Here is an 18933-nt window from a genome sequence, read left to right on the forward strand (position 1 = left end):
TAATAGTTTAATGAATTAATGAATATGAAGATCAGATTTCATCCAAAACTTAGAATTTCCTCTTTCTTAGACTACCTTTTTCAAGTCATGACTGGTATTCATTTATATTTGTCTAAAACTATGCATACACTAGTGTTTATTATAAACAACACACAATAGTAGAATAAGTTGCCAAGATCTACACTGCATTTTATACTGAAGATTAAATGTTCAAGAAGCACAGGATTTGAGCCATTTTCTTTTAATTAAACAAGCTAATGCTGATTATCATAGAATTCTGCTATGAAAACAGCAGACTTTCTGCAATAAATTCAGCACTGAAGGTAATTGAAATATGCCATCATAGACATTTGATATTATCAGCGTCCCATCATTCATTCCTCGATCTTGATATTGCTACATACTGACTTCATCTTCCATTTTCTGATAGAAAAGACAGGATTCCATGAAACCTTTCTTTGAGCATAATTTGACATGGTGAACCAAACTCTGCATCTGTAAGACAAGCTGTACGGGTGGTTGTATAAAGGTGTCAGCCCTCCCATGCTTAAACTGTGTACATGACAAGGGATCTTACAATTGTGGGTGGTTATAACAGTCCCACCGGTCTTGCATTATAAGCAGACATGGAATGTGGCAGAGGTTCATAGTCTTGCATGTTTCTGGAACATTTGGAGGTGCTAATTAATGAAGCGAGACGATCCTCCCACCCGAGGAATGTCTCCTTTGTAAAAGGCAGTGGTTTGTATTCTAATAAGAACAAACATCACATTCAGAATATAACAAATTTTTAAATAATTTTGTATTTTTCATAGCTAGCAAACCTGAGGTCTTAACAATATGATATTTTCCAAGTGCCAGCTGGTAACCGGTGTGTTAAACAATAAAGGGATTTTGACGTAGGAAAAATCTATTTCTGGGCTCTGCCGTGTCGCTCTGTGAAATAGGTTCCTTCAGCACTATTTCTAAGGTAAAATATTGCTATAATACCAGAGAACTGCTAAATTGGACATGCCAGAATATTCTGGCTCGCTCACCTTTATTAAAAGGTGTCGGTATAATAATGGGGCGAGTGAAAACAACTACCACGACACCCTCTCCAATTAACCTCTCCTACATAAAAACCCTCAAGGAAAGGGGAGCCGTCCTACGGCTCACTACCTACCACCGCGTAGGTAGCGGCTGTGACATCATTCCTTCAGATAGCCCTACTTGAGACGCACACGTTTTTCTTTACTCTCTTGTGTTTTTTGCTATTTTGGTTTTTCATTTGTTATGGATCGTCAATCTCCCTCTGCATCCAAGTTAAGTACTGGTTTTAGTTTTGACACTATCTAGGGAGTGTTTTTGGGCTTTGTGCCCTTGTTATTTAGGTTTTTAGGAGTCGTCGCCTCACGCGGCGGCGGCGGCTCCGAGCGGCAATTAGAGCGTTCCTTTTGTGTGTCTCCTTCGGTTTCACGTGGTCTCCCATACCTAGTGATCCGAGTTGTGATGACAGTTTGTCATTATCAATTTCAGTGTTTTGGATGCTGTTTTTGACGATTATGATTATGTTTTTGTATTTCTTAATTGTAAAGCAAGGAATGTGAGATATGGCAACGCCTGCATGTACGAGGTGAACTTTTGACTCTTAATGTCTCTCTCTCCTCTTTTTCTTCGACTCTGTTTTTACTTCTTCCTCCTGCTTATTTTTCAGCTCCCTTCCATCTTCCTATCCATCCTCTATGACTTCTGCTTCTAGGGTTTTTGGTTTAAATAGTGTTGATATTTCCACTTTAATTAAATTTCTTGTTTTTGTGAAAGGAAAGGGTATCATGCCTTGGATTGGGGTTCATGTTTGAAGCTAAATGTGGGAACTGTGATTGGGAGTGTCACCCAATCTGATGATGTTTGGACGTGAAGAGTGTTAATATGATGCCATATTGACACCCTGAAGGCAGAACTACCCCTGAGATCAGCCCGTGGATTCCAGGGGTGGGCTGAGATTAGGGATAGGACTCCCGGCATATTTTCTGGTATGCCCACCAGCATAGTCAGAGTGGGGATGATTGTTTTTTAGTAATAGTCTCGGTCCCAACAAGAGGGCTAGCTTACACTTGTGCCTGTCTGATATGTTGGCACCATCCCTCTTTGGGTAGGGTAAGGGGTAGATATCTGGGAGTCAGTTCTTACTGATGTCATTAGCAGAGAACAGAGCCCCATGAAAAGTCAATGGTGCCTTTTCAGTCGTCACCAGCAGTTTTTATTTATTTTTTTTACCAACTTCATTTTTCATGAATGGTCCCCATGATCAATGTAGTACCCCTGGGCCAAACGACAGCTGGACACAGTTGATGACCCAAAGCTATGCAAGAAAAAATTCGGCCAGGAATTTTCAACAAAAAGCATTTGGTTCCAGTATTGTCATACTGGAACAGTTTGCAATGAAGAAAAATAAAAAGTATGAAAAAGCTCTGGGGGACAAAATAGACATATTTCAAGTACACAGGGAAATTGTGAAATGTTGTGGTAGACAGCCAAAAATATCACCCCAAAATGTTAATAGGCTCCTAGTAGAAAGTATTTCCCCAGAGGAGAGCATTAAGTTGATAGGATTGTCAGACCTTGCGGTTTGAGTGCACTCCCCACTCCAGCAGGGGTTTGATTTATGCCCCTCAGTTGATGGCTTTCTCTGAGGAGAAACTTTTAACAGAATTAAAAGACCAGGGTGTAGTAAAGTTGGACAGAATGTCAAAGAAGGTTGTTGATAATAGAATACCTCAGCCTACCTTAATATTGACATTTGATGCTTTAAGACTTCCAGAATATGTCTCTGCAGCCTGGTATAGATTTAAGATAAAGTAGTACATCCCAAGACCCAGAAGGTGTTTCCATTGCCAGCATTTTGGACACGCCATACAATCTTGCCGATCCAAATTGCAAGAAAATCCTGCCGTCTGTGTCAACTGTGGAGATGATGAGCATGGTATGTGCACCAGAGAACCTAAACATGTTCACTGTGGTGAGGAACATGCATCATCATCTCGTGTGATATATATTTACTCGAAAAAGAAATCCAAGCAATCAGAGTAATAGAAAGAACATTTAAGGAAGCAAGAGAGAGAGAGAACCAAAGCAAAGATTGTAAGACCTGGTCTGAGTTTTATCTCTGTAATAGCAAAACTATGAAAGAGACAAATAAAAAAACTCAAGCTAGGAGCACAAAGGTAGTCAAATAATCATTAAAAAGATGGCTAACTGATTCATGAGAATCAATTGATGATGAGAATGTAAAGACAAGATTCACAAGAACCAACAAGAAAGACACCAGTATGGAATTGAGCAAATTTGAAGTGTCAGTTGAGACACCCACCATTATCTGCCTCTTTGGAGGCGGGGCCAGTGAATGCTGGTCTGGTACCAGCTTCTGTTGGTGCCAACGTCTCTTTGCAGGACAAACCAGCAGATGCTGCTCCCCCAGTAAGTCCTTGCTGGTGCTTCTTCCTCATTAGAGGCAGAGCTGGCTAATGCCAGCAATACCAAGACACTTGAGGTGGTCTCTTTAGAGAACACCCCTGCTCTCTCCGTCTCAATTGAGATGGAGAGTGAAGAAATAAAAACACTGAAGGAAAAGATATTGGCTCTACGAAAGTGATAATTCGCCCCAAGAAGCCAATAAAACTGCCCGTTAAAATCCCTTCCCCTTGTAGAAAATAGAGCTCTCCCAGTCTTGTAAAAAGGAACCATAATGTTGGTCCTACACATAAATAAAGTTTTTGCTCTATGAGCATTGTCCTGTAGGGATATGTTTCCAGGAGACCATGCTAGGTGAATATACCCCTTGTCCAAGGGAATATGTTCATTACAGAACCAAATTTGGTTTAGAAGTGGGAAATCACGGTGGATCCCTCATCTACATCCGTCAAGATATGCCACACTACCAAGTAAAACTAAATATTCCACTTCAGGCTGTGGCTGTATGAATTAATTTAAGAAGGCAGTATACTGTATGTTCCCTTTACATTCCACCCAGTAGTCATGTCTCCCAAGAGGACTTAATATACTTAATGTGGCAACTACCAGAGCCATTTCTTCTTCTTGGTGACTTCAATAGTAGACATCCATAGTGGGGAGATGTAACATCGAACCAAAAAGGGAATATGATGGCATCTATAATAGAAAATGAAGATACCGTATAGGCTTCCTTAATACTAGCTATAGTATTAAGAAGGCCTATATCTATAGCTCCAATTGCAGTGTTGATTTTAACTGAAGAACAAGTGATGACTGGCATGCCAGTGACCATTCTCCAATTATAATCAGCACCATTGATGGTCCACCTATCCCAAGATCACCACGATGGTGCTTAGAGAAAGCAAATTGGAGAAAATTGAAAGATTTGAGTGAGTTGGAAGGGGATGCTAAAGATTTCGCAAGTGTAGATGATGCAGTTCATCTACTCAATGGAACATCCCATACTGCTAGCCTACACTCGATTCCTCAAACTAAAGGACTCTTCAGGAGCCAGCCAGTTCCCTGATGGTCAGAAGACTTAAGGCTGTTATACCGAGCCACAAGGTCATCATTGACCAGGTGCTGTAGACATTGCATCTTGGATAATGTCATAATTTACAAAAAGTGTAGGGTACAATTTCATAAAGCTATGAAAGCTGCCAAAAGACAAGCATGGGCTGGATATGTATCCTCTATTAACAGGAGAACACCAGTCTGTAGCATTTGGAAGAAAATAAGAAAAATTCATGGTAATTTTACACCCAATCCTCTTCCACAAAAAGATTTCTGTCAGTTGGGGAGCTGATAGAAATCTTTTACTAAAGCTTCATAAATCCTTAATCTTATAAAAACTGTCTACGGTTGTGAAGTATATTCTTCAGCTTCCTCATCTAACTTAAAAATTTTAGATTTAGTGCATCATTCAGGTATTTGTATAGCCACAGGAGCTTTCTGTTCGTCACCAATATCTAGTTTGCTAGTTGATGCAGGAGAGATGCCCCTTGAACTCTATCGCCAGTCATCATTACTTCAATACTGGTTTAGAGTGCAAAGACTCTCCAAATCTCTGGTATTTGTTGTGCCAAATAGAAATATTTTTAACGGTTTTTACGAAAGTCATCCAAGGTATCCCACTCCCTTTAGCTATAGAATTAAAAAAAAATTAGAGGATACAAATATTTAAAAAATTCCCAAAATTCCTTTTGTGTATCCCAGTACTACTGCCTGGAGGTTACCTTGGGAACAGAAACTGCAAATCCAGGAGATCCCCATTCCTAAGAGCCGACAAAGACTCTAAGTCCACTAAGCTTGCCACCTTGGATAAAGCTGTCTCTTCTGGCTAGGAGATTGGCCCAGGTAAGAAAATGGCTTACCACTGGACTGCAATAGTCTAGTGAGAAGACAAACTCACTAATCCTTCTACAGACCTATCCAAAGCAATTTTGGCCATCATGGTGGACCACAAGTCAAGCCATGAGACTGTCTGGAAGATGGAAACCGCCGTAGTCTCCATAGCTAAGGCCTCTTGCGATGACAAGGAAGGACCTTCCGACCTAACTTGGTCTAAGGTTAAACCAGGTTTAATTGTTTTAACTGGTTACCAGCTGGCACTTGGAAAATATCCTATTGTTAAGACTGAAGGAGGTTGGTTCTGCATATGAACAAATTTTGTTTATGTATACTTAAACCAGAGCCTTTGATCATATCCCATCTTAACCAGCTCTGCACATTCCTTTTTTTTTTTTTTTTCTTTTCCCAGGGGAAAAAGATGTTGGGTTACTGAAAAGGAGAGTTTGATGCCCTAAAGGCTCACTCACATTTACTATTCAAGGATGCACATGTTGTAATGGCTGGCATTGCCATCACTTTGTGTGCATTGCCAAACTTGGTGACACAGTAACTTTTCATGGCGAATGTTGATGATTTGGCCGTAATTACAGCTTAATGAAATCATAATTAGCAAAATTTCAGCAGTCAACATTGCATGTCCTTGAATTGCAAATGTGTGACCGAGCATTAACACTCACTTGCCTGGCAGCAGTTAGCCACCTTGTTACTGACAACTGTATCCAACTTATACTGGGATTACTCCTATTCCAAAGGTTATGTTTCTAAAGAAAAATTCAAAATTTAAACAAATGAATAGTTCAACACAATACAAAGTGATAATTCCTGAAAGTCACTTGAAGAATGATGCCAATTGAGGCCTCCAATAGGTGGTCTGGACACACAGTGGGGTCTTTATCTCTCAGGTTCTAAAAAAATTTATGAGACTGGAAAGCTGTTGTGTGTAAGTAATGCTATCCACAATTGCTTGATCTGAATGTACAGTGGACCCCCGTATTCGCGGATTTCTCTCGGGAATGTTTCATCTCATTATGTGCGGAAAATTTGCACATTCGCGGTATTTTTCTATGAAATATCCATAAATTCCTGGGTTTTTTTTTATCAATTTCATCATAAAATGCACTTTTTGTGATAAAACTAATAAAAAAACCAAGTATGAACATGAACATTTTTAGTGGGTTTGTCTTGAGTTTTAACTAACAAAAATACATAGGCGTTTTTAGGGTTTTTATAGGGGTTCCAAACATTCGCAGGTTCTAACTATTCATGGGGGGGTCTGGTACTCATCCCCTGCGAATACGGGGTGACCACTGTAGTATTAATTGTTTGCAATCTTTTGTGCTATTAACCCAATAACTGTTTGCTATGGGAAGCAGCTTTGGTGCCCCAGCTGTCAGCCAAGAGCGCGGGCAGCAAACATTGACGCTAACAAAACTGTCAGCAAATAGTTAAAAACACAACATGGCAACTGTTCTCCCGGTCGCGCTATCTTTTGAGTGGAGGGTGGCTACATTAGCTTATTTTCAGTTTCTGTATCTTATTCCGTATATTTTAACTCATATAAATCTATTAACATACATACGGCCGTTCCCTTTAACCACTGTCACATATTTATATGTCTGCTCTTTCCAGCCAAATAATAATAATAATAATAATAATAATAATAATAATAATTTATCTCTTGGCTATAGGATTATCAACGTGGGGCCATTGGAAAATAACATTCTCTTAGAACAGACACATACATTTTTTCGTGTAAGGAGGTTCATTTGTTGTACATAAAACCCTTTCTTCTTTTGACGCTCTAGAATTTATAAATAATAGGATACAACAATTGCCCTTCGAATTATTGCTCTTACAAATCATCAGATTTTTCTTTGACAAGCCATAATAATGGTATGTAATAAAGTTGATTCCAAAAGATCTCGCATTTTGTAGTCCGTATAATACAGTCTTTGGGCTGAAGCTAAAGCTAGGTTTGTTATGAATTCTACATCATCAATGATGCATGTCCGTTTTGTACATAGAAAAAAAATAAGTGAGATCATATATATATATATATACTATATATATATATATATATATATATCTATATATATAGATATATATATATATATATATATATATATATATATATATATATATATTATATATATATATATATATATATATATATATATATATATATATTATATATATATATATATATATATATATATATATATATATATATGTATATATATATATATATATATATATATATATATATATATATATATATATATGTCACTTAGAAATTCTATACAGTTTACTTTTATTTAATATATATCTTATATAGTATGTATATATATATATATATATATATATATATATATATATATATATATATATATATATATATATATATATCAAGAGAAAGGTAAGCTCAAGAAGTTATATTACTAATATGAAGAAGTGGAAAATCCTGTGGGAATTATATATATTTCCGATTTTAAAAATATAAATAAGAAGCAATCTTTCAGCTGAGTCTATGATTTATTTATTTCACTTACAATAAATGTCAATAAAATTGAAATATGCCTCTCTCTCTCTCTCTCTTTGATATATATATACATATATATATATATATATATATATATATATATATATATATATATATATATATATATATATATATATATATATGTATATATATATCAAAGAGAGAGAGAGAGAGAGAGAGAGAGAGAGAGAGAGAGAGAGAGAGAGAGAGAGAGAGAGAGAGAGAGAGAGAGAGAGAGAGAGAGAGAGAGGCATGTCCAAGGTAATGATCAGTTTTTGTTTTCATCTCTCCTTTCCTTCCACCTGCATCGAGTTTGGTGGGTGGAACCACTCGAGCATTAGTTAGAGAGTGGTGCCTTGGATTATCCAGAGTCCTTTTCACCGATTCCAATTCCTTGTTTCATGGGCAATGGCGGATTTAGTGATCTCCCTTTTGTGCAGGTAAACGACTTTTACTGTCCCCGTGACTTTTGACCGTCGACAAGGGAATTCCGAACTGACCATCGTCAATGATAGAAGGAACTGGAATCTTTCAAAAGGACTCGTTATAATTCCAGACCCTAATACCAAGTGCATCAAATTCGTCACGGGTGGGAGGTAACTGGAGCTGTAAACAACAACAACCGATCATTTCATTCAATATCAACTACGGTGCTGCCGTACACATTTCTGTATTCGCCAGTTATCCGTATCATAGTCGAACCAAAATTACCATGGACATGTACGTTTTAGACGCTGCTACTTTTCCCAGGTTTTATTCATAAAACCTTGCCCAAAGTACGAATGTCGTGAAGATGTGGCGGAAACACGCCGCCACACCTTTCCATGCTAGGTTCTACGTATCTAACCGTGAAGACGTAAAATGAACAGAAATCTGAAGAATTGAAATCATATAGTAAACTGCTTTGATAAAAAGGTAGGGTGATGATAATCTAGTTTCTAATCACCTAAATAAATCATACGAACTCCCAATGTCTAGCCCAGATTCACCGATGAAAAAAATGAAACTAGGCGATGAAAAAAAAAAAAATACTGTTATTTTTCCTCAAGCGATGGCCTTGTCCCGGAACCTCTTTCTTCTGGACGTCCCGGGGGAGGGATAAGTAGGATTTTATGACCAGATTAACGAACCCCCAATTGTGGGATGCAGCTTATCTGTATTGAGATTGTAAGTCGGGAAGTGTTTCTGTGTGCACTATAAATGTAATTACATACATAGCACTCATACATATTCATATATATATAAATATCTTTATCAATGACAAAATTGTTAGGTTCGAATTTCTGTATATGGCATCAGTGTTCAAAGGAGGGTACAGTAGAATACAAAGAAAACAGTTCTCTCTCTCTCTCTCTCTCTCTCTCTCTCTCTCTCTCTCTCTCTCTCTCTCTCTCTCTCTCTCTCTACACGACTAAAATCTTAGGACAGGAAATTACTGGCAATCATTCACATATCTTACTTTATTGTCTTCACCTTGCTAGCCCTGTTTTCGTTTTCATCATTCTCACTGTCGGATGAATTTTCAACAATGTTTGTTGTGTAAGAATTTTGTACATAACTTTCATTTAGGTATTGTTTCATGAATGAAAGTTTGTGCGTTCTACATCTAACTTTTTGTTCTGTAACGTTCCAGTACATTTTTTTATATTTCAGTGGGAAAAATGTCAATAAACTACAAGTACGTACTTATCGCATTTCATTTGCGCTAGAGCTGGAAAAGAAAAACAGACGAAGACAACTCACGGCCGATGCTAAGTTGGCTTAGAAAGGATTATAGCCCTTTTACCCCCTGAGTTGAAAGACCAAAATTCCGTGTAAATGAACGACCAGCCAGCGACGTGTTCTCTCGCTACATAGCGACTCAGCCAAGTGATTGGCGAATTCCCGCTTTAGATATACAAAATCAGGAAAATTATGATATAAAAGGGTTCGGGAGGAAGCGTTTTTGTTTGGATAAGGTCAACAACACTTCCTCGGACCTAGAGAGAATACATTATAGAGGATTTACCTTGAAAGAAAGGCAGGAAAAATCAATCGTATATATACGTACTAAACGTCACGGTCAAAACATCTGCTCTCCGTATATATACGTACTTAACGGCTCAGGTAGCGTTGGCGTACTACGTATATATACGTACTAAACGGTTAAAGGGTTAACCCTTAAACGCCGAAGTGGTAAAATAAAAATTGTCTCCCGTGTGCCGGGGGTGTTTTGGAGTGAGCGCGGAAGCGGAAAAAATATTTTTTTCAAAAAATCACAGCGCGCTTAGTTTTCAAGATTAAGAGTTCATTTCTGGCTCCTTTTTATGCCATTGGCTGAAGTTTAGTATGCAACCATCAGAAATTAAAAATATTATCATTATCATATATAAATAATGCAATATATGATAGCGCAAAAACGAAATTTCATATATAATTGTATTCAAATCGCGCTGTGCGCAAAACGGTTAAAGGTAACAAGTTACTTTTTTTCGTTGTAATGTACACTAAATTGTGATCATTTTGGTATATAACACATTGTAAAATGATAAAAGCAACACAAAGAAAATATTATCACAAAATAATGCATGAATTCATAACGCGCGGACGTAAACAAATATTTTGTTCAAAAATTCACCATAAATCTAAATATTGTCCTAGAGACTTCCAATTTCTTTCAAAATGAAGACAAATGATTGAATATTACTATACTGTAGGAGTATTAGCTTATAATTGCAGTTTTTGACCATATCTGACAAGTTAAAGTTGACCGAATGTCAAATTTTTTTATATATTTTTTATATGCAATTATTTCGGAAATTAGAAAAGCTACAACCTTCAAATATTTTTCGTTTTATTTTACATGAAATTGCGCACATTTTCATATATAAAACTCTATGAAATGCCTAATATGATATGGAGCAAATATTCCGAGAATGGGACATACACATTTCGGAGATTTGTGGCGGAGAATCCGAGCGTGGAGGGAAGGAAAGTTTTTTTTTTTTAAATTCACCATAAATCTAAATATTGTGCTAGAGACTTCGAATTTGTTTCAAGATGAAGATAAATGACTGAATATTACTAGACTGTAAGAGTTTTAGCTTACAATTGCGTTTTTCAACCATTTCGGTAGAGTCAAATTTGACTGAACGTGGTTTTTTTTCTATTTATCGTGATTTATATGCAAATATTTCAAAAATGAGAAAAGCTACAACCTTCAATTTTTTTTTTTTGTATTTTACATGAAATTGCACACATTTTCATATATAAAACTTTATGTAATGGCTAATTTAAAATGGTGCAAACATTACCACAATCGCACATATGATTTTTTCGGAAGAGTTACCGCGCGGATGTAAAGAAAATGTTATTTTTTTCATAAATTCCCCATAAATCGAAATATTGTGCTAGAGACTTCCAATTTGTTGCAAAATGAAAATGAAGGTAAATGATTGAATATTACTAGAATATAAGCATTTTAGCTTACAATTGCGTTTTTCGACCATTTCGGTAGTCAAAGTTGACTGAAGGTTGAAAATTTGTCACTTATCATTTTTTATATGAAAATATTTCAAAATTGATAAAAGCTACAACCATGGGTTGTTTTTAGTTGTATTGTGTATGAAATTGCACACATTTCCATATATAAAACTTTATGTAACGGCTAATTTTAAAATGGTGCAAACATTACCACAATCGCATGTATGATTTTTTTCGGAAGAGTTACCTCGCGGACGTAAGGAAAAAGTTTTTTCATAAATTCACCATAAATCAAAATATTGTGCTAGAGACTTCCAATTAGTTGCAAAATTAAGGTAAATGATTGAATATTACTAAAATATAAGAGTTTAGCTTACAATTGTGTTTTTCGACCATTTTGGTAGAGTCAAAGTTGACTGAAGGTTGAAATTTTGGCACTTATCCTTATTTGTAAGAAAATATCTCAAAACTGATAAAAGCTACAATTATGAGTATTTTTTCATTGTATTCTACATAAAAATGCGCACGTTTTCATATATAATACTCCATGTAATGGCTAATTTAAAATGGTAAAAAAATTATGTCAAAGTGACGAAATAATTTCCGAGATGTGTCACAGATACTTTTTAGTGCGGCAAGAAAGAAATTCGCGCTTGCGCGCCTGTATAACGATTGTAAACAAAACAACACCTTGATCCGTGAACTCCCAGCATCCCCCAAGGTGCATGATTCAAGAGTTTTTGGTTGGTAGGCCTAAAAGTATTTTTCCGTGAATTTTTAAAAAAACTTTTGTTTGTTGGCGTAAAATATGTCCAGTCGGCACCCGAGAGACAAAAAATGTTGACGTAAAATACGTCCAGTCGGCGTTTAAGGGTTAAGATTATTAAAAATAACCTCCACAATAGTCTAATTTTCACTAATCCTAGAAGTTCCATAGGAGCAAAAAAAAAAAATTAAACATATCCAAAATATTTCTAGTCTGTCTCATAAAATAGGCCTTCAATAAATTACCTGAAGCTGGTATAAAAGTTGAACTACGTTGTTCTGTAATGTTCCTTACTTTAGTGTCTAAACTAAAGTAAGGAACATTACAGATAAAGAACCTATAAAGCTGATAAAACCTAAAGTTATCAGTACCTTAAAGCAATGTGGAAACATTACTCCAGAGAATTTGGCACAGACATTCAGTACTTGACTTACTAGCCATTCCCTATGACCCAGTTCCTGTTTGTAAACAGTGCAGTACTGGACAGCATACACGGTTAAACATAAATGTCCAAATTGGTGGACAGAAACCTCTTGAAAATTTTTCAAAATCGTCAGCCTATCCAGTTACTATAGTTTTTATGAAACTATAATTTACCACAGAAAATATATTTAGTTTGATACCCTTTGTAAAATCCTAATCCCTTCAGGCATGGCCTGTGAAAGTTAAAGTTTTTAGCTACATCTGAATCAACATTTATATTTCCTTACCTGAAATGAAGTCTTAGAGGATAAAAGAAAACCTAAGTAAGAGGATAAAAGAAAACTTAAGTAACACATTAGGCTAAAGTGAACGCTTATAGGATCTAGTATTACCTATTGAAAGACCAAACCCTAGAAGCATCTGGTAAGTTTAAGGCCACAGGTTTTGTATGAAAGAATTTTATGGAAAAAAAATTTTTTAGTTTTGGTTACAATTTTATGAAGGTTCATTCTTTTAAAATTTATCTCATGTCATAATACTTTTATTTTTCTTTTCTTAGAATTTACAATTTTTCTTTTGTCTTTTTTTATAGTATGTCTTTGCTTCCAGGTGCTTTACAGTTGCAAATATACCCTGGTACCAGCGGAAAATAGCAGCAGTTGTGTTTGCAACACCACCATCATCTTCATTTGAAGAAGCCTTAGACCATTTTTTGCATGCTGAGGAAATTTCTCCTAATTTCTACAGGTAAGTTGGTACTTTCCTGTTATATTTGAATAAAATGTATTTTAAAGCTTTAAGTTTGGCTGCCTAGTAGTAATGGTTACCTTTTCTAATAAGGTATATTATTAAATATAACAAATTTATTGGATATGGAGTTTACAGAACGTTATATTTTTATATAAATTTTTAACTTTTAAAATTTTTTTCCAGTAAAAACCTGTTTATGATTGGGAAAACCTATAAAATGCTTGGCAAAAAGGAGGAAGCTAAGCAGTATTTGGAACGGGCTAGAGATTACCCACAGAAAACAAGAGAAGATAGAGAATCCAGGGAGGATGCAATTGAGCTTCTTAAAGATTTATGAATATGTTGGAAATTAACATGTAATTATAAGGTAATTCATGCAAATTACTTTGCAGTTGTAGTACAAGAATTTGAGAAATGCCTTTAGGGTAATGTGCCTTTTAGTATGTCAGTTGTCCTGCATTGTACAAAAATTTTTTGCTTCACTATACCAAGTTAGCTTTCTAAATTGAGTATATTTTGCAGTAATATTTGTTTTTCAGTGTTTCAAAATTTTTGCTTCAATGTACCAAGTTAGCTCTCTAATTTGAGTATATGTTGCTGTAGTATTTGTTTTAAAGTGTTTTGCCAAAAGCAAACATGTTTCTCTGAGAATTAAGAGGAAAATACTGTACAGATAAAGATAGTGGTTCATAGTACACTCTCACTCATATTGTCGCATTAGAAACTGGAGATTGGTGGATAGAGACTTTTTTTTATATTTTTATTGGATCCTAAATTCTATACATGTTGATAGGCTTAGTAGGTTTCTGGATTTTGTACTCAAACAGATAAGAAAACCTTGCAGAATATCCTAAGGAAGGCTCCTTTTGATGTAAATGCCAGAACATTCAGAATTGCAAGAATGTGAAATTTAAATTTAAGGAGACCAAATTTAGGTTTCAGTTGAAAGGGGGTAGCAAAACTTTAATACAGTATACAGCACTATATTTATTATAAAGATAATGTTTTGTTTAAGAAGCCAAAGCTTACTAGTAGTGGTAATTATAGTGAAATATAGGAGGGAAAAAGAAAAACATCAGTGGAAGATGTTGTGAGATGCAGAAGGAAATTTTTTGTGACAAAGCTTGATTACACTAGGATACCTGCAAACTTGAGTATCAGTGTGTTTATCTTTGGTGGAGATCTCACAGAGTTATTGGTTAGAATAAAATTATAAGGAAAGGAAAAAGTTCAAGAGCTAGTTTTTAAGATGTCAGTGCAAGTTGACAATACTGTATGCTTTATATTCATTAGCATGTCAACTCAGGTAGTCCTCTTAAGTTTTAACCAAGGAATTATAATTGTTCATGAATTTTTTTCCATTCTCAAGTATCCTTTTAATTAATAAAAAGTAATAATTTGTTATTAATGAGAATTTCAAATTTTTGTATTGTAGGAATTTTATTTTTAATATACAAAATATTTAATGGAGGACTGAAATTATGGAGATAATATAGAAATACAAACCCAAAAAGTTATTAAAAACTCTGAAAAATATTAAAGTTTTTACTTTTGTAACATAATAGAGAAATTGGTGCCCTTTAAACTATCGAATCCCCCAGTATGAAAGGGATTATTTTTCTTCACACAGATTCTTTGTGAAAGATAGTGAAAGTTTGTTATAGTAAATATTTTCAAGTAGCAAATTTGGAAGTTGTACATGCTCATGATAGTGGAGATATTTTGCCATTTTTTCATTATTTGCTTGCAGTAGCTGGATGAAACAAGTTTTGTTAAAATGAGTTGGTTCCCAAGCTAGGCGAGTGATAAAAAGCACATTTTAGGGATGTTTTGGCACTCCACTTTCATATTGCCAGCTTAGCATACCATTCCTTCATTTATTTACTGCAGACTTGAGTTTGCCATCTTTGTTGTTAAGGTACCTAATAATGCATGTACTACACAGAGTAAATTGGCTACATCTAATATATTTAGGAATAATTCATAAGCCATGAAATATTTACAAGTTAAATATTTATAAGCCAGGCTTGATGCAGGTTTAATGTCGTATGTTTATCTGTATATAGTTGATCAATGAGAAGAAAAATCTTTATGGTTTCTTGAAAATTATTATACTCTGTTGTTTAGATATTTTAAGTTTTTGTTGTGCCAGATTTTCTGTTATCTTTGTTTAGGCCTCTTGTATAATTTGCAGCACAAACAATGCAAGTAATTTTAAGTATTTTACTATATTTCAATGCAAGCAATTTTCAAATGCAGCATAAGGTATACTTTTTGAAGTGTGATTGGGGGGTATCATAATTTATAGAATAATTGCAATGTTTGAACAATTGCAGTAGTCAAATTGCGAAAAGTTTAGTTCATGAACTAAACTTTTTTTAATATTCTTTTGATTAGATTATCTCTGTGCTCCAATTTTTCAGTCTACTGATGATTTTAGGATGTCAAGCTCAGTGGTTTGGTTCACCTTTTTTTATAGCTAAACCAAGCCAAGATGCATTATGTACATACAAAGTTACAGGATTTGAGACTGACAGATGGTCTGAAGAACCGAGTGTATATTTTAATTATAATATAAACTGAGTAGGTCTTATATTTACAATTTCAGCTTTAAAACTTACAAATCCAAATGTTTCAAATTTCAGAATATGTATGGTACATGGTTGACCAATACTGAATTCCTACAATCTTTCATCACCCTAATTTGTAATTTTTTGGTTATTTTTTTGTTTCAAATTGTGCATATACTGTTTTCATATTATAAAAGCCATGTTTCCTCGTTTTCGTTTTAGCTTGAACAGTATAATATTATAAAAGTCATGTTTCCTCATTTTTGTTTTAGTTTGAACAAAGTCAGCGTTCACTGAAACAATGCAATATAAATGACAGTGTAATTGCCTGTGTCCTTGTTGAATTTGCAACTATGCTGAATAGTGATTTACATAAAGTAGGTAGTAGATATTATGACTTGTACATTTCCTACAGAAGTATACAAACCATTGCCTTTTATGCTTTTGTGTTAGAGTATTCCTCAACTTGAGCTTGGAACGGTTGTTGAAACTTCTGAAGTTGGATTTTGGAAGTAGTCGGGTGAGGGGAGGGTGTGAACCCCCACTATAAGCCAGCACTTTTCTTCAGCTGCACTAGAGTTAAGAATACTGAGAAACCTATCTTTCTTTGCTGTTCCCACTAAGGAACTCAGTGTTATTAAATCTCTTGTAGCAGTTGACTTGCCTATGGAGATAACCCCTGGGTATAGAATATAGGCCTTAATCCACTGATGCCCGGTGCACAAGAGGTTTCACCATTTTTGAGCTGCCAATTACAAAGTTTCTGGCTGAAAGGAATATTTTGGTGGAGCAGCTCAGCTAGCCAGGAGAGATTTGTCCCTACTTGCTTGTGTAACGAAAAGCTTATAGAATTCTAGTGAACTTGAATGATCAACCTGTCACCACACAGTTATCTGGAAATTTCTGGTATTCTATCCATTTCCAGACCCCAAGCAGCCTTGGGAAATGCCTTCCAGCTGCAATTTGGACATAGAATAATTTGCCTTTCCTGCTCTAAGTCTGTATAGTCCAGTGATTAACTGCATATTCGTCACTTAGGTCACAAATAATCATGTAATCCTCCTTGTTAGTCCCACATTGACTAGTATCCAGATCTGCTAGCTCTTTTGGTCATGACGTCCTGTGATTCCTGTTTGGCTCACTCATCGTTGATAAATGATTCTACATTCTAGGTAGCTTCAACTAACATCTACTAGGGAGTGGATCATCATCTCTGATTGATGCTGTAGATGGAGTTTCTCTCTGCTTGGAACTACTTTACAGCAGATCAGGGACTTTCTAATCCACCTTCATCAATGTAATCTCCTTTCAGCCCTTGCAGTTGAGTCTGGTGCTTTGCCTTTAGCAGTTTTCCAACTGAAGGGTGTGGATCTCATTCTCTGTAGATGTTCATGCTCATAGGAACTTTGAACAGCTTTGGCCTCTTAAGTGCAATGTGGCTTCAGATCTTCTGCAGCATAACTTAGGATGCCTTGGTCTAGGAATTTCTGGTTTCACTCCCTATTTCTTTGTGCAGAGCTGGATGATCTCTTTTTGTGTTAGTGCATGCCCTGCAGCACTAGCAAATGAAAGCTTTACCTTAGGGGAGAGTGTCACTATTTCTTTAAAGCACTAGCAGTCTTAAGGAGAATGTTTCCCAGAGTACCCTTCTCCTTGGCTTCATGCCAATCACCAGTCCAAGTGAGAGCTCATAGAGCCAGGGATGCTAACCCTGTCCCTAGCCATTCATGAGCAGCTTTCCAGTTCCACAACAATGATGGCAGCTGTCACTGGTGCCCGACTACATTTACTTCATTTAACTTCTGAGACATCACTAGCAAGTCCTTGAGCCTTTCTCCTTAGGACCTGCTTAACAGATTGTGTAGTTTCTAAACTCTTCAGATCAAAAACATCTTGCCAGTGTACACCAGTGGCTTAAAGATGGAGTTTGAATAGATGAAGGACTGCCTCTTTCCCTTCTTTCTTCCTCTGAAAGGTAGCAGTCAGGCTAAGTATGTGGTAGATGTGTTGTGATGTGGGTAGACTTTGCAGTCATGTTTCCTACTCACAGGTTTGACTTTTAGTTGTCAGGTTATGGGAATTTACCAACTCATCAGCCAGGTTCCAAATAACCGCCTTAACCGCCTTGTTACAAAGTTTCAACAGCAGTTACAATCTCATATGGAGGAATACTTCTACATGAAAGGCTCTAGTTGGTATACCTGAAAAATACACTTTTTTTTTCAATTTGGTAGTATGCAATCAATCTATTTTATAGAAAGTTACATATAGATGGGAATTTAATATCATACAAACATCAAATAATGGAGGTTATATATATTTAATATAAGAAAATGTTTATACAATTTATTTTTTATTATAAATTACATCAATTACTATTTGAATGTCTAAACTTAACTTTAATGATAAATACTATTGCATGTTATATTGTTAAAGCCAAAGTATGTGCATCATGAATACTAAGCATCAAATAAAAATATTTATCACAGTATATAAATGATAATCACCCTTTGAACTTGCTGATAACCTTCAAACTGCTACAAATTGGGGATTGAAAGTCGATATGTATCATGTTTACTGACTATGGGGGTTGCTAAGCACTAATCTTGGTCAGACCTGGGCTAGAAGAAACTATCAAATGTGAGACCAGAATTGAGTTCCACGTTATACACACAAAACCATCAGACAAGTTAAAAATGCTAGGAAAAGAGCTTTTTAAACCTTTTATAAAAACATCCAAACAATATCATTCCACATTTACTGTATATATTTAATATAATGCTACCTGAGTATTTATCACAGCTGTGGAGTCGACAACTAATCAGACTCGCGGAAAATGTTAACCCTGGCAACAGAAGTCATTTCTTCTTTAGCTAGAAAATGTTAACCCTTTTTTAAAAACTGTATCCTTGAGGTATGGTGCAGAGGATGATGATAAACAAGCTTCTATATTATTCTTGAGGCCAAGCTGACTAGCAACACGATATACTACATCAGCTTCCTCAATATAAGCTAGTAGTTTTGCAATACGTTCTTGACGAACTCTGGTCACCCCTCCATGTTCAAGCCTGAAAAAGTTG

At 35.6% G+C, this 18933-nt stretch overlaps 2 protein-coding genes across 2 annotated transcripts in view; one reads left to right on the forward strand and one right to left on the reverse strand.

Annotated features, from left to right (window-relative positions):
* The window catches only part of LOC135197435 (regulator of microtubule dynamics protein 1-like), a 63217-nt gene extending 44861 nt beyond the window's left edge, over window positions 1-18356 (forward strand). The window contains exons 5-6 of the mRNA XM_064224505.1: window positions 13143-13280; window positions 13467-18356. Coding sequence (XP_064080575.1) covers window positions 13143-13280; window positions 13467-13620 — 292 coding nt within the window. The 3' untranslated portion in view covers window positions 13621-18356. The remainder of the gene's footprint in view (window positions 1-13142; window positions 13281-13466) is intronic.
* The window catches only part of LOC135197854 (spatacsin-like), a 443463-nt gene continuing 442684 nt past the window's right edge, over window positions 18155-18933 (reverse strand). The window contains 1 exon segment of the mRNA XM_064225036.1: window positions 18155-18921. Within this exon segment, the coding sequence (XP_064081106.1) occupies window positions 18723-18921 (199 nt within the window). The 3' untranslated portion in view covers window positions 18155-18722.

The sequence above is a fragment of the Macrobrachium nipponense genome, chromosome 21 (assembly GCF_015104395.2).
Source record: "Macrobrachium nipponense isolate FS-2020 chromosome 21, ASM1510439v2, whole genome shotgun sequence".
Classification (NCBI taxonomy): Eukaryota; Metazoa; Arthropoda; class Malacostraca; order Decapoda; family Palaemonidae; genus Macrobrachium; species Macrobrachium nipponense.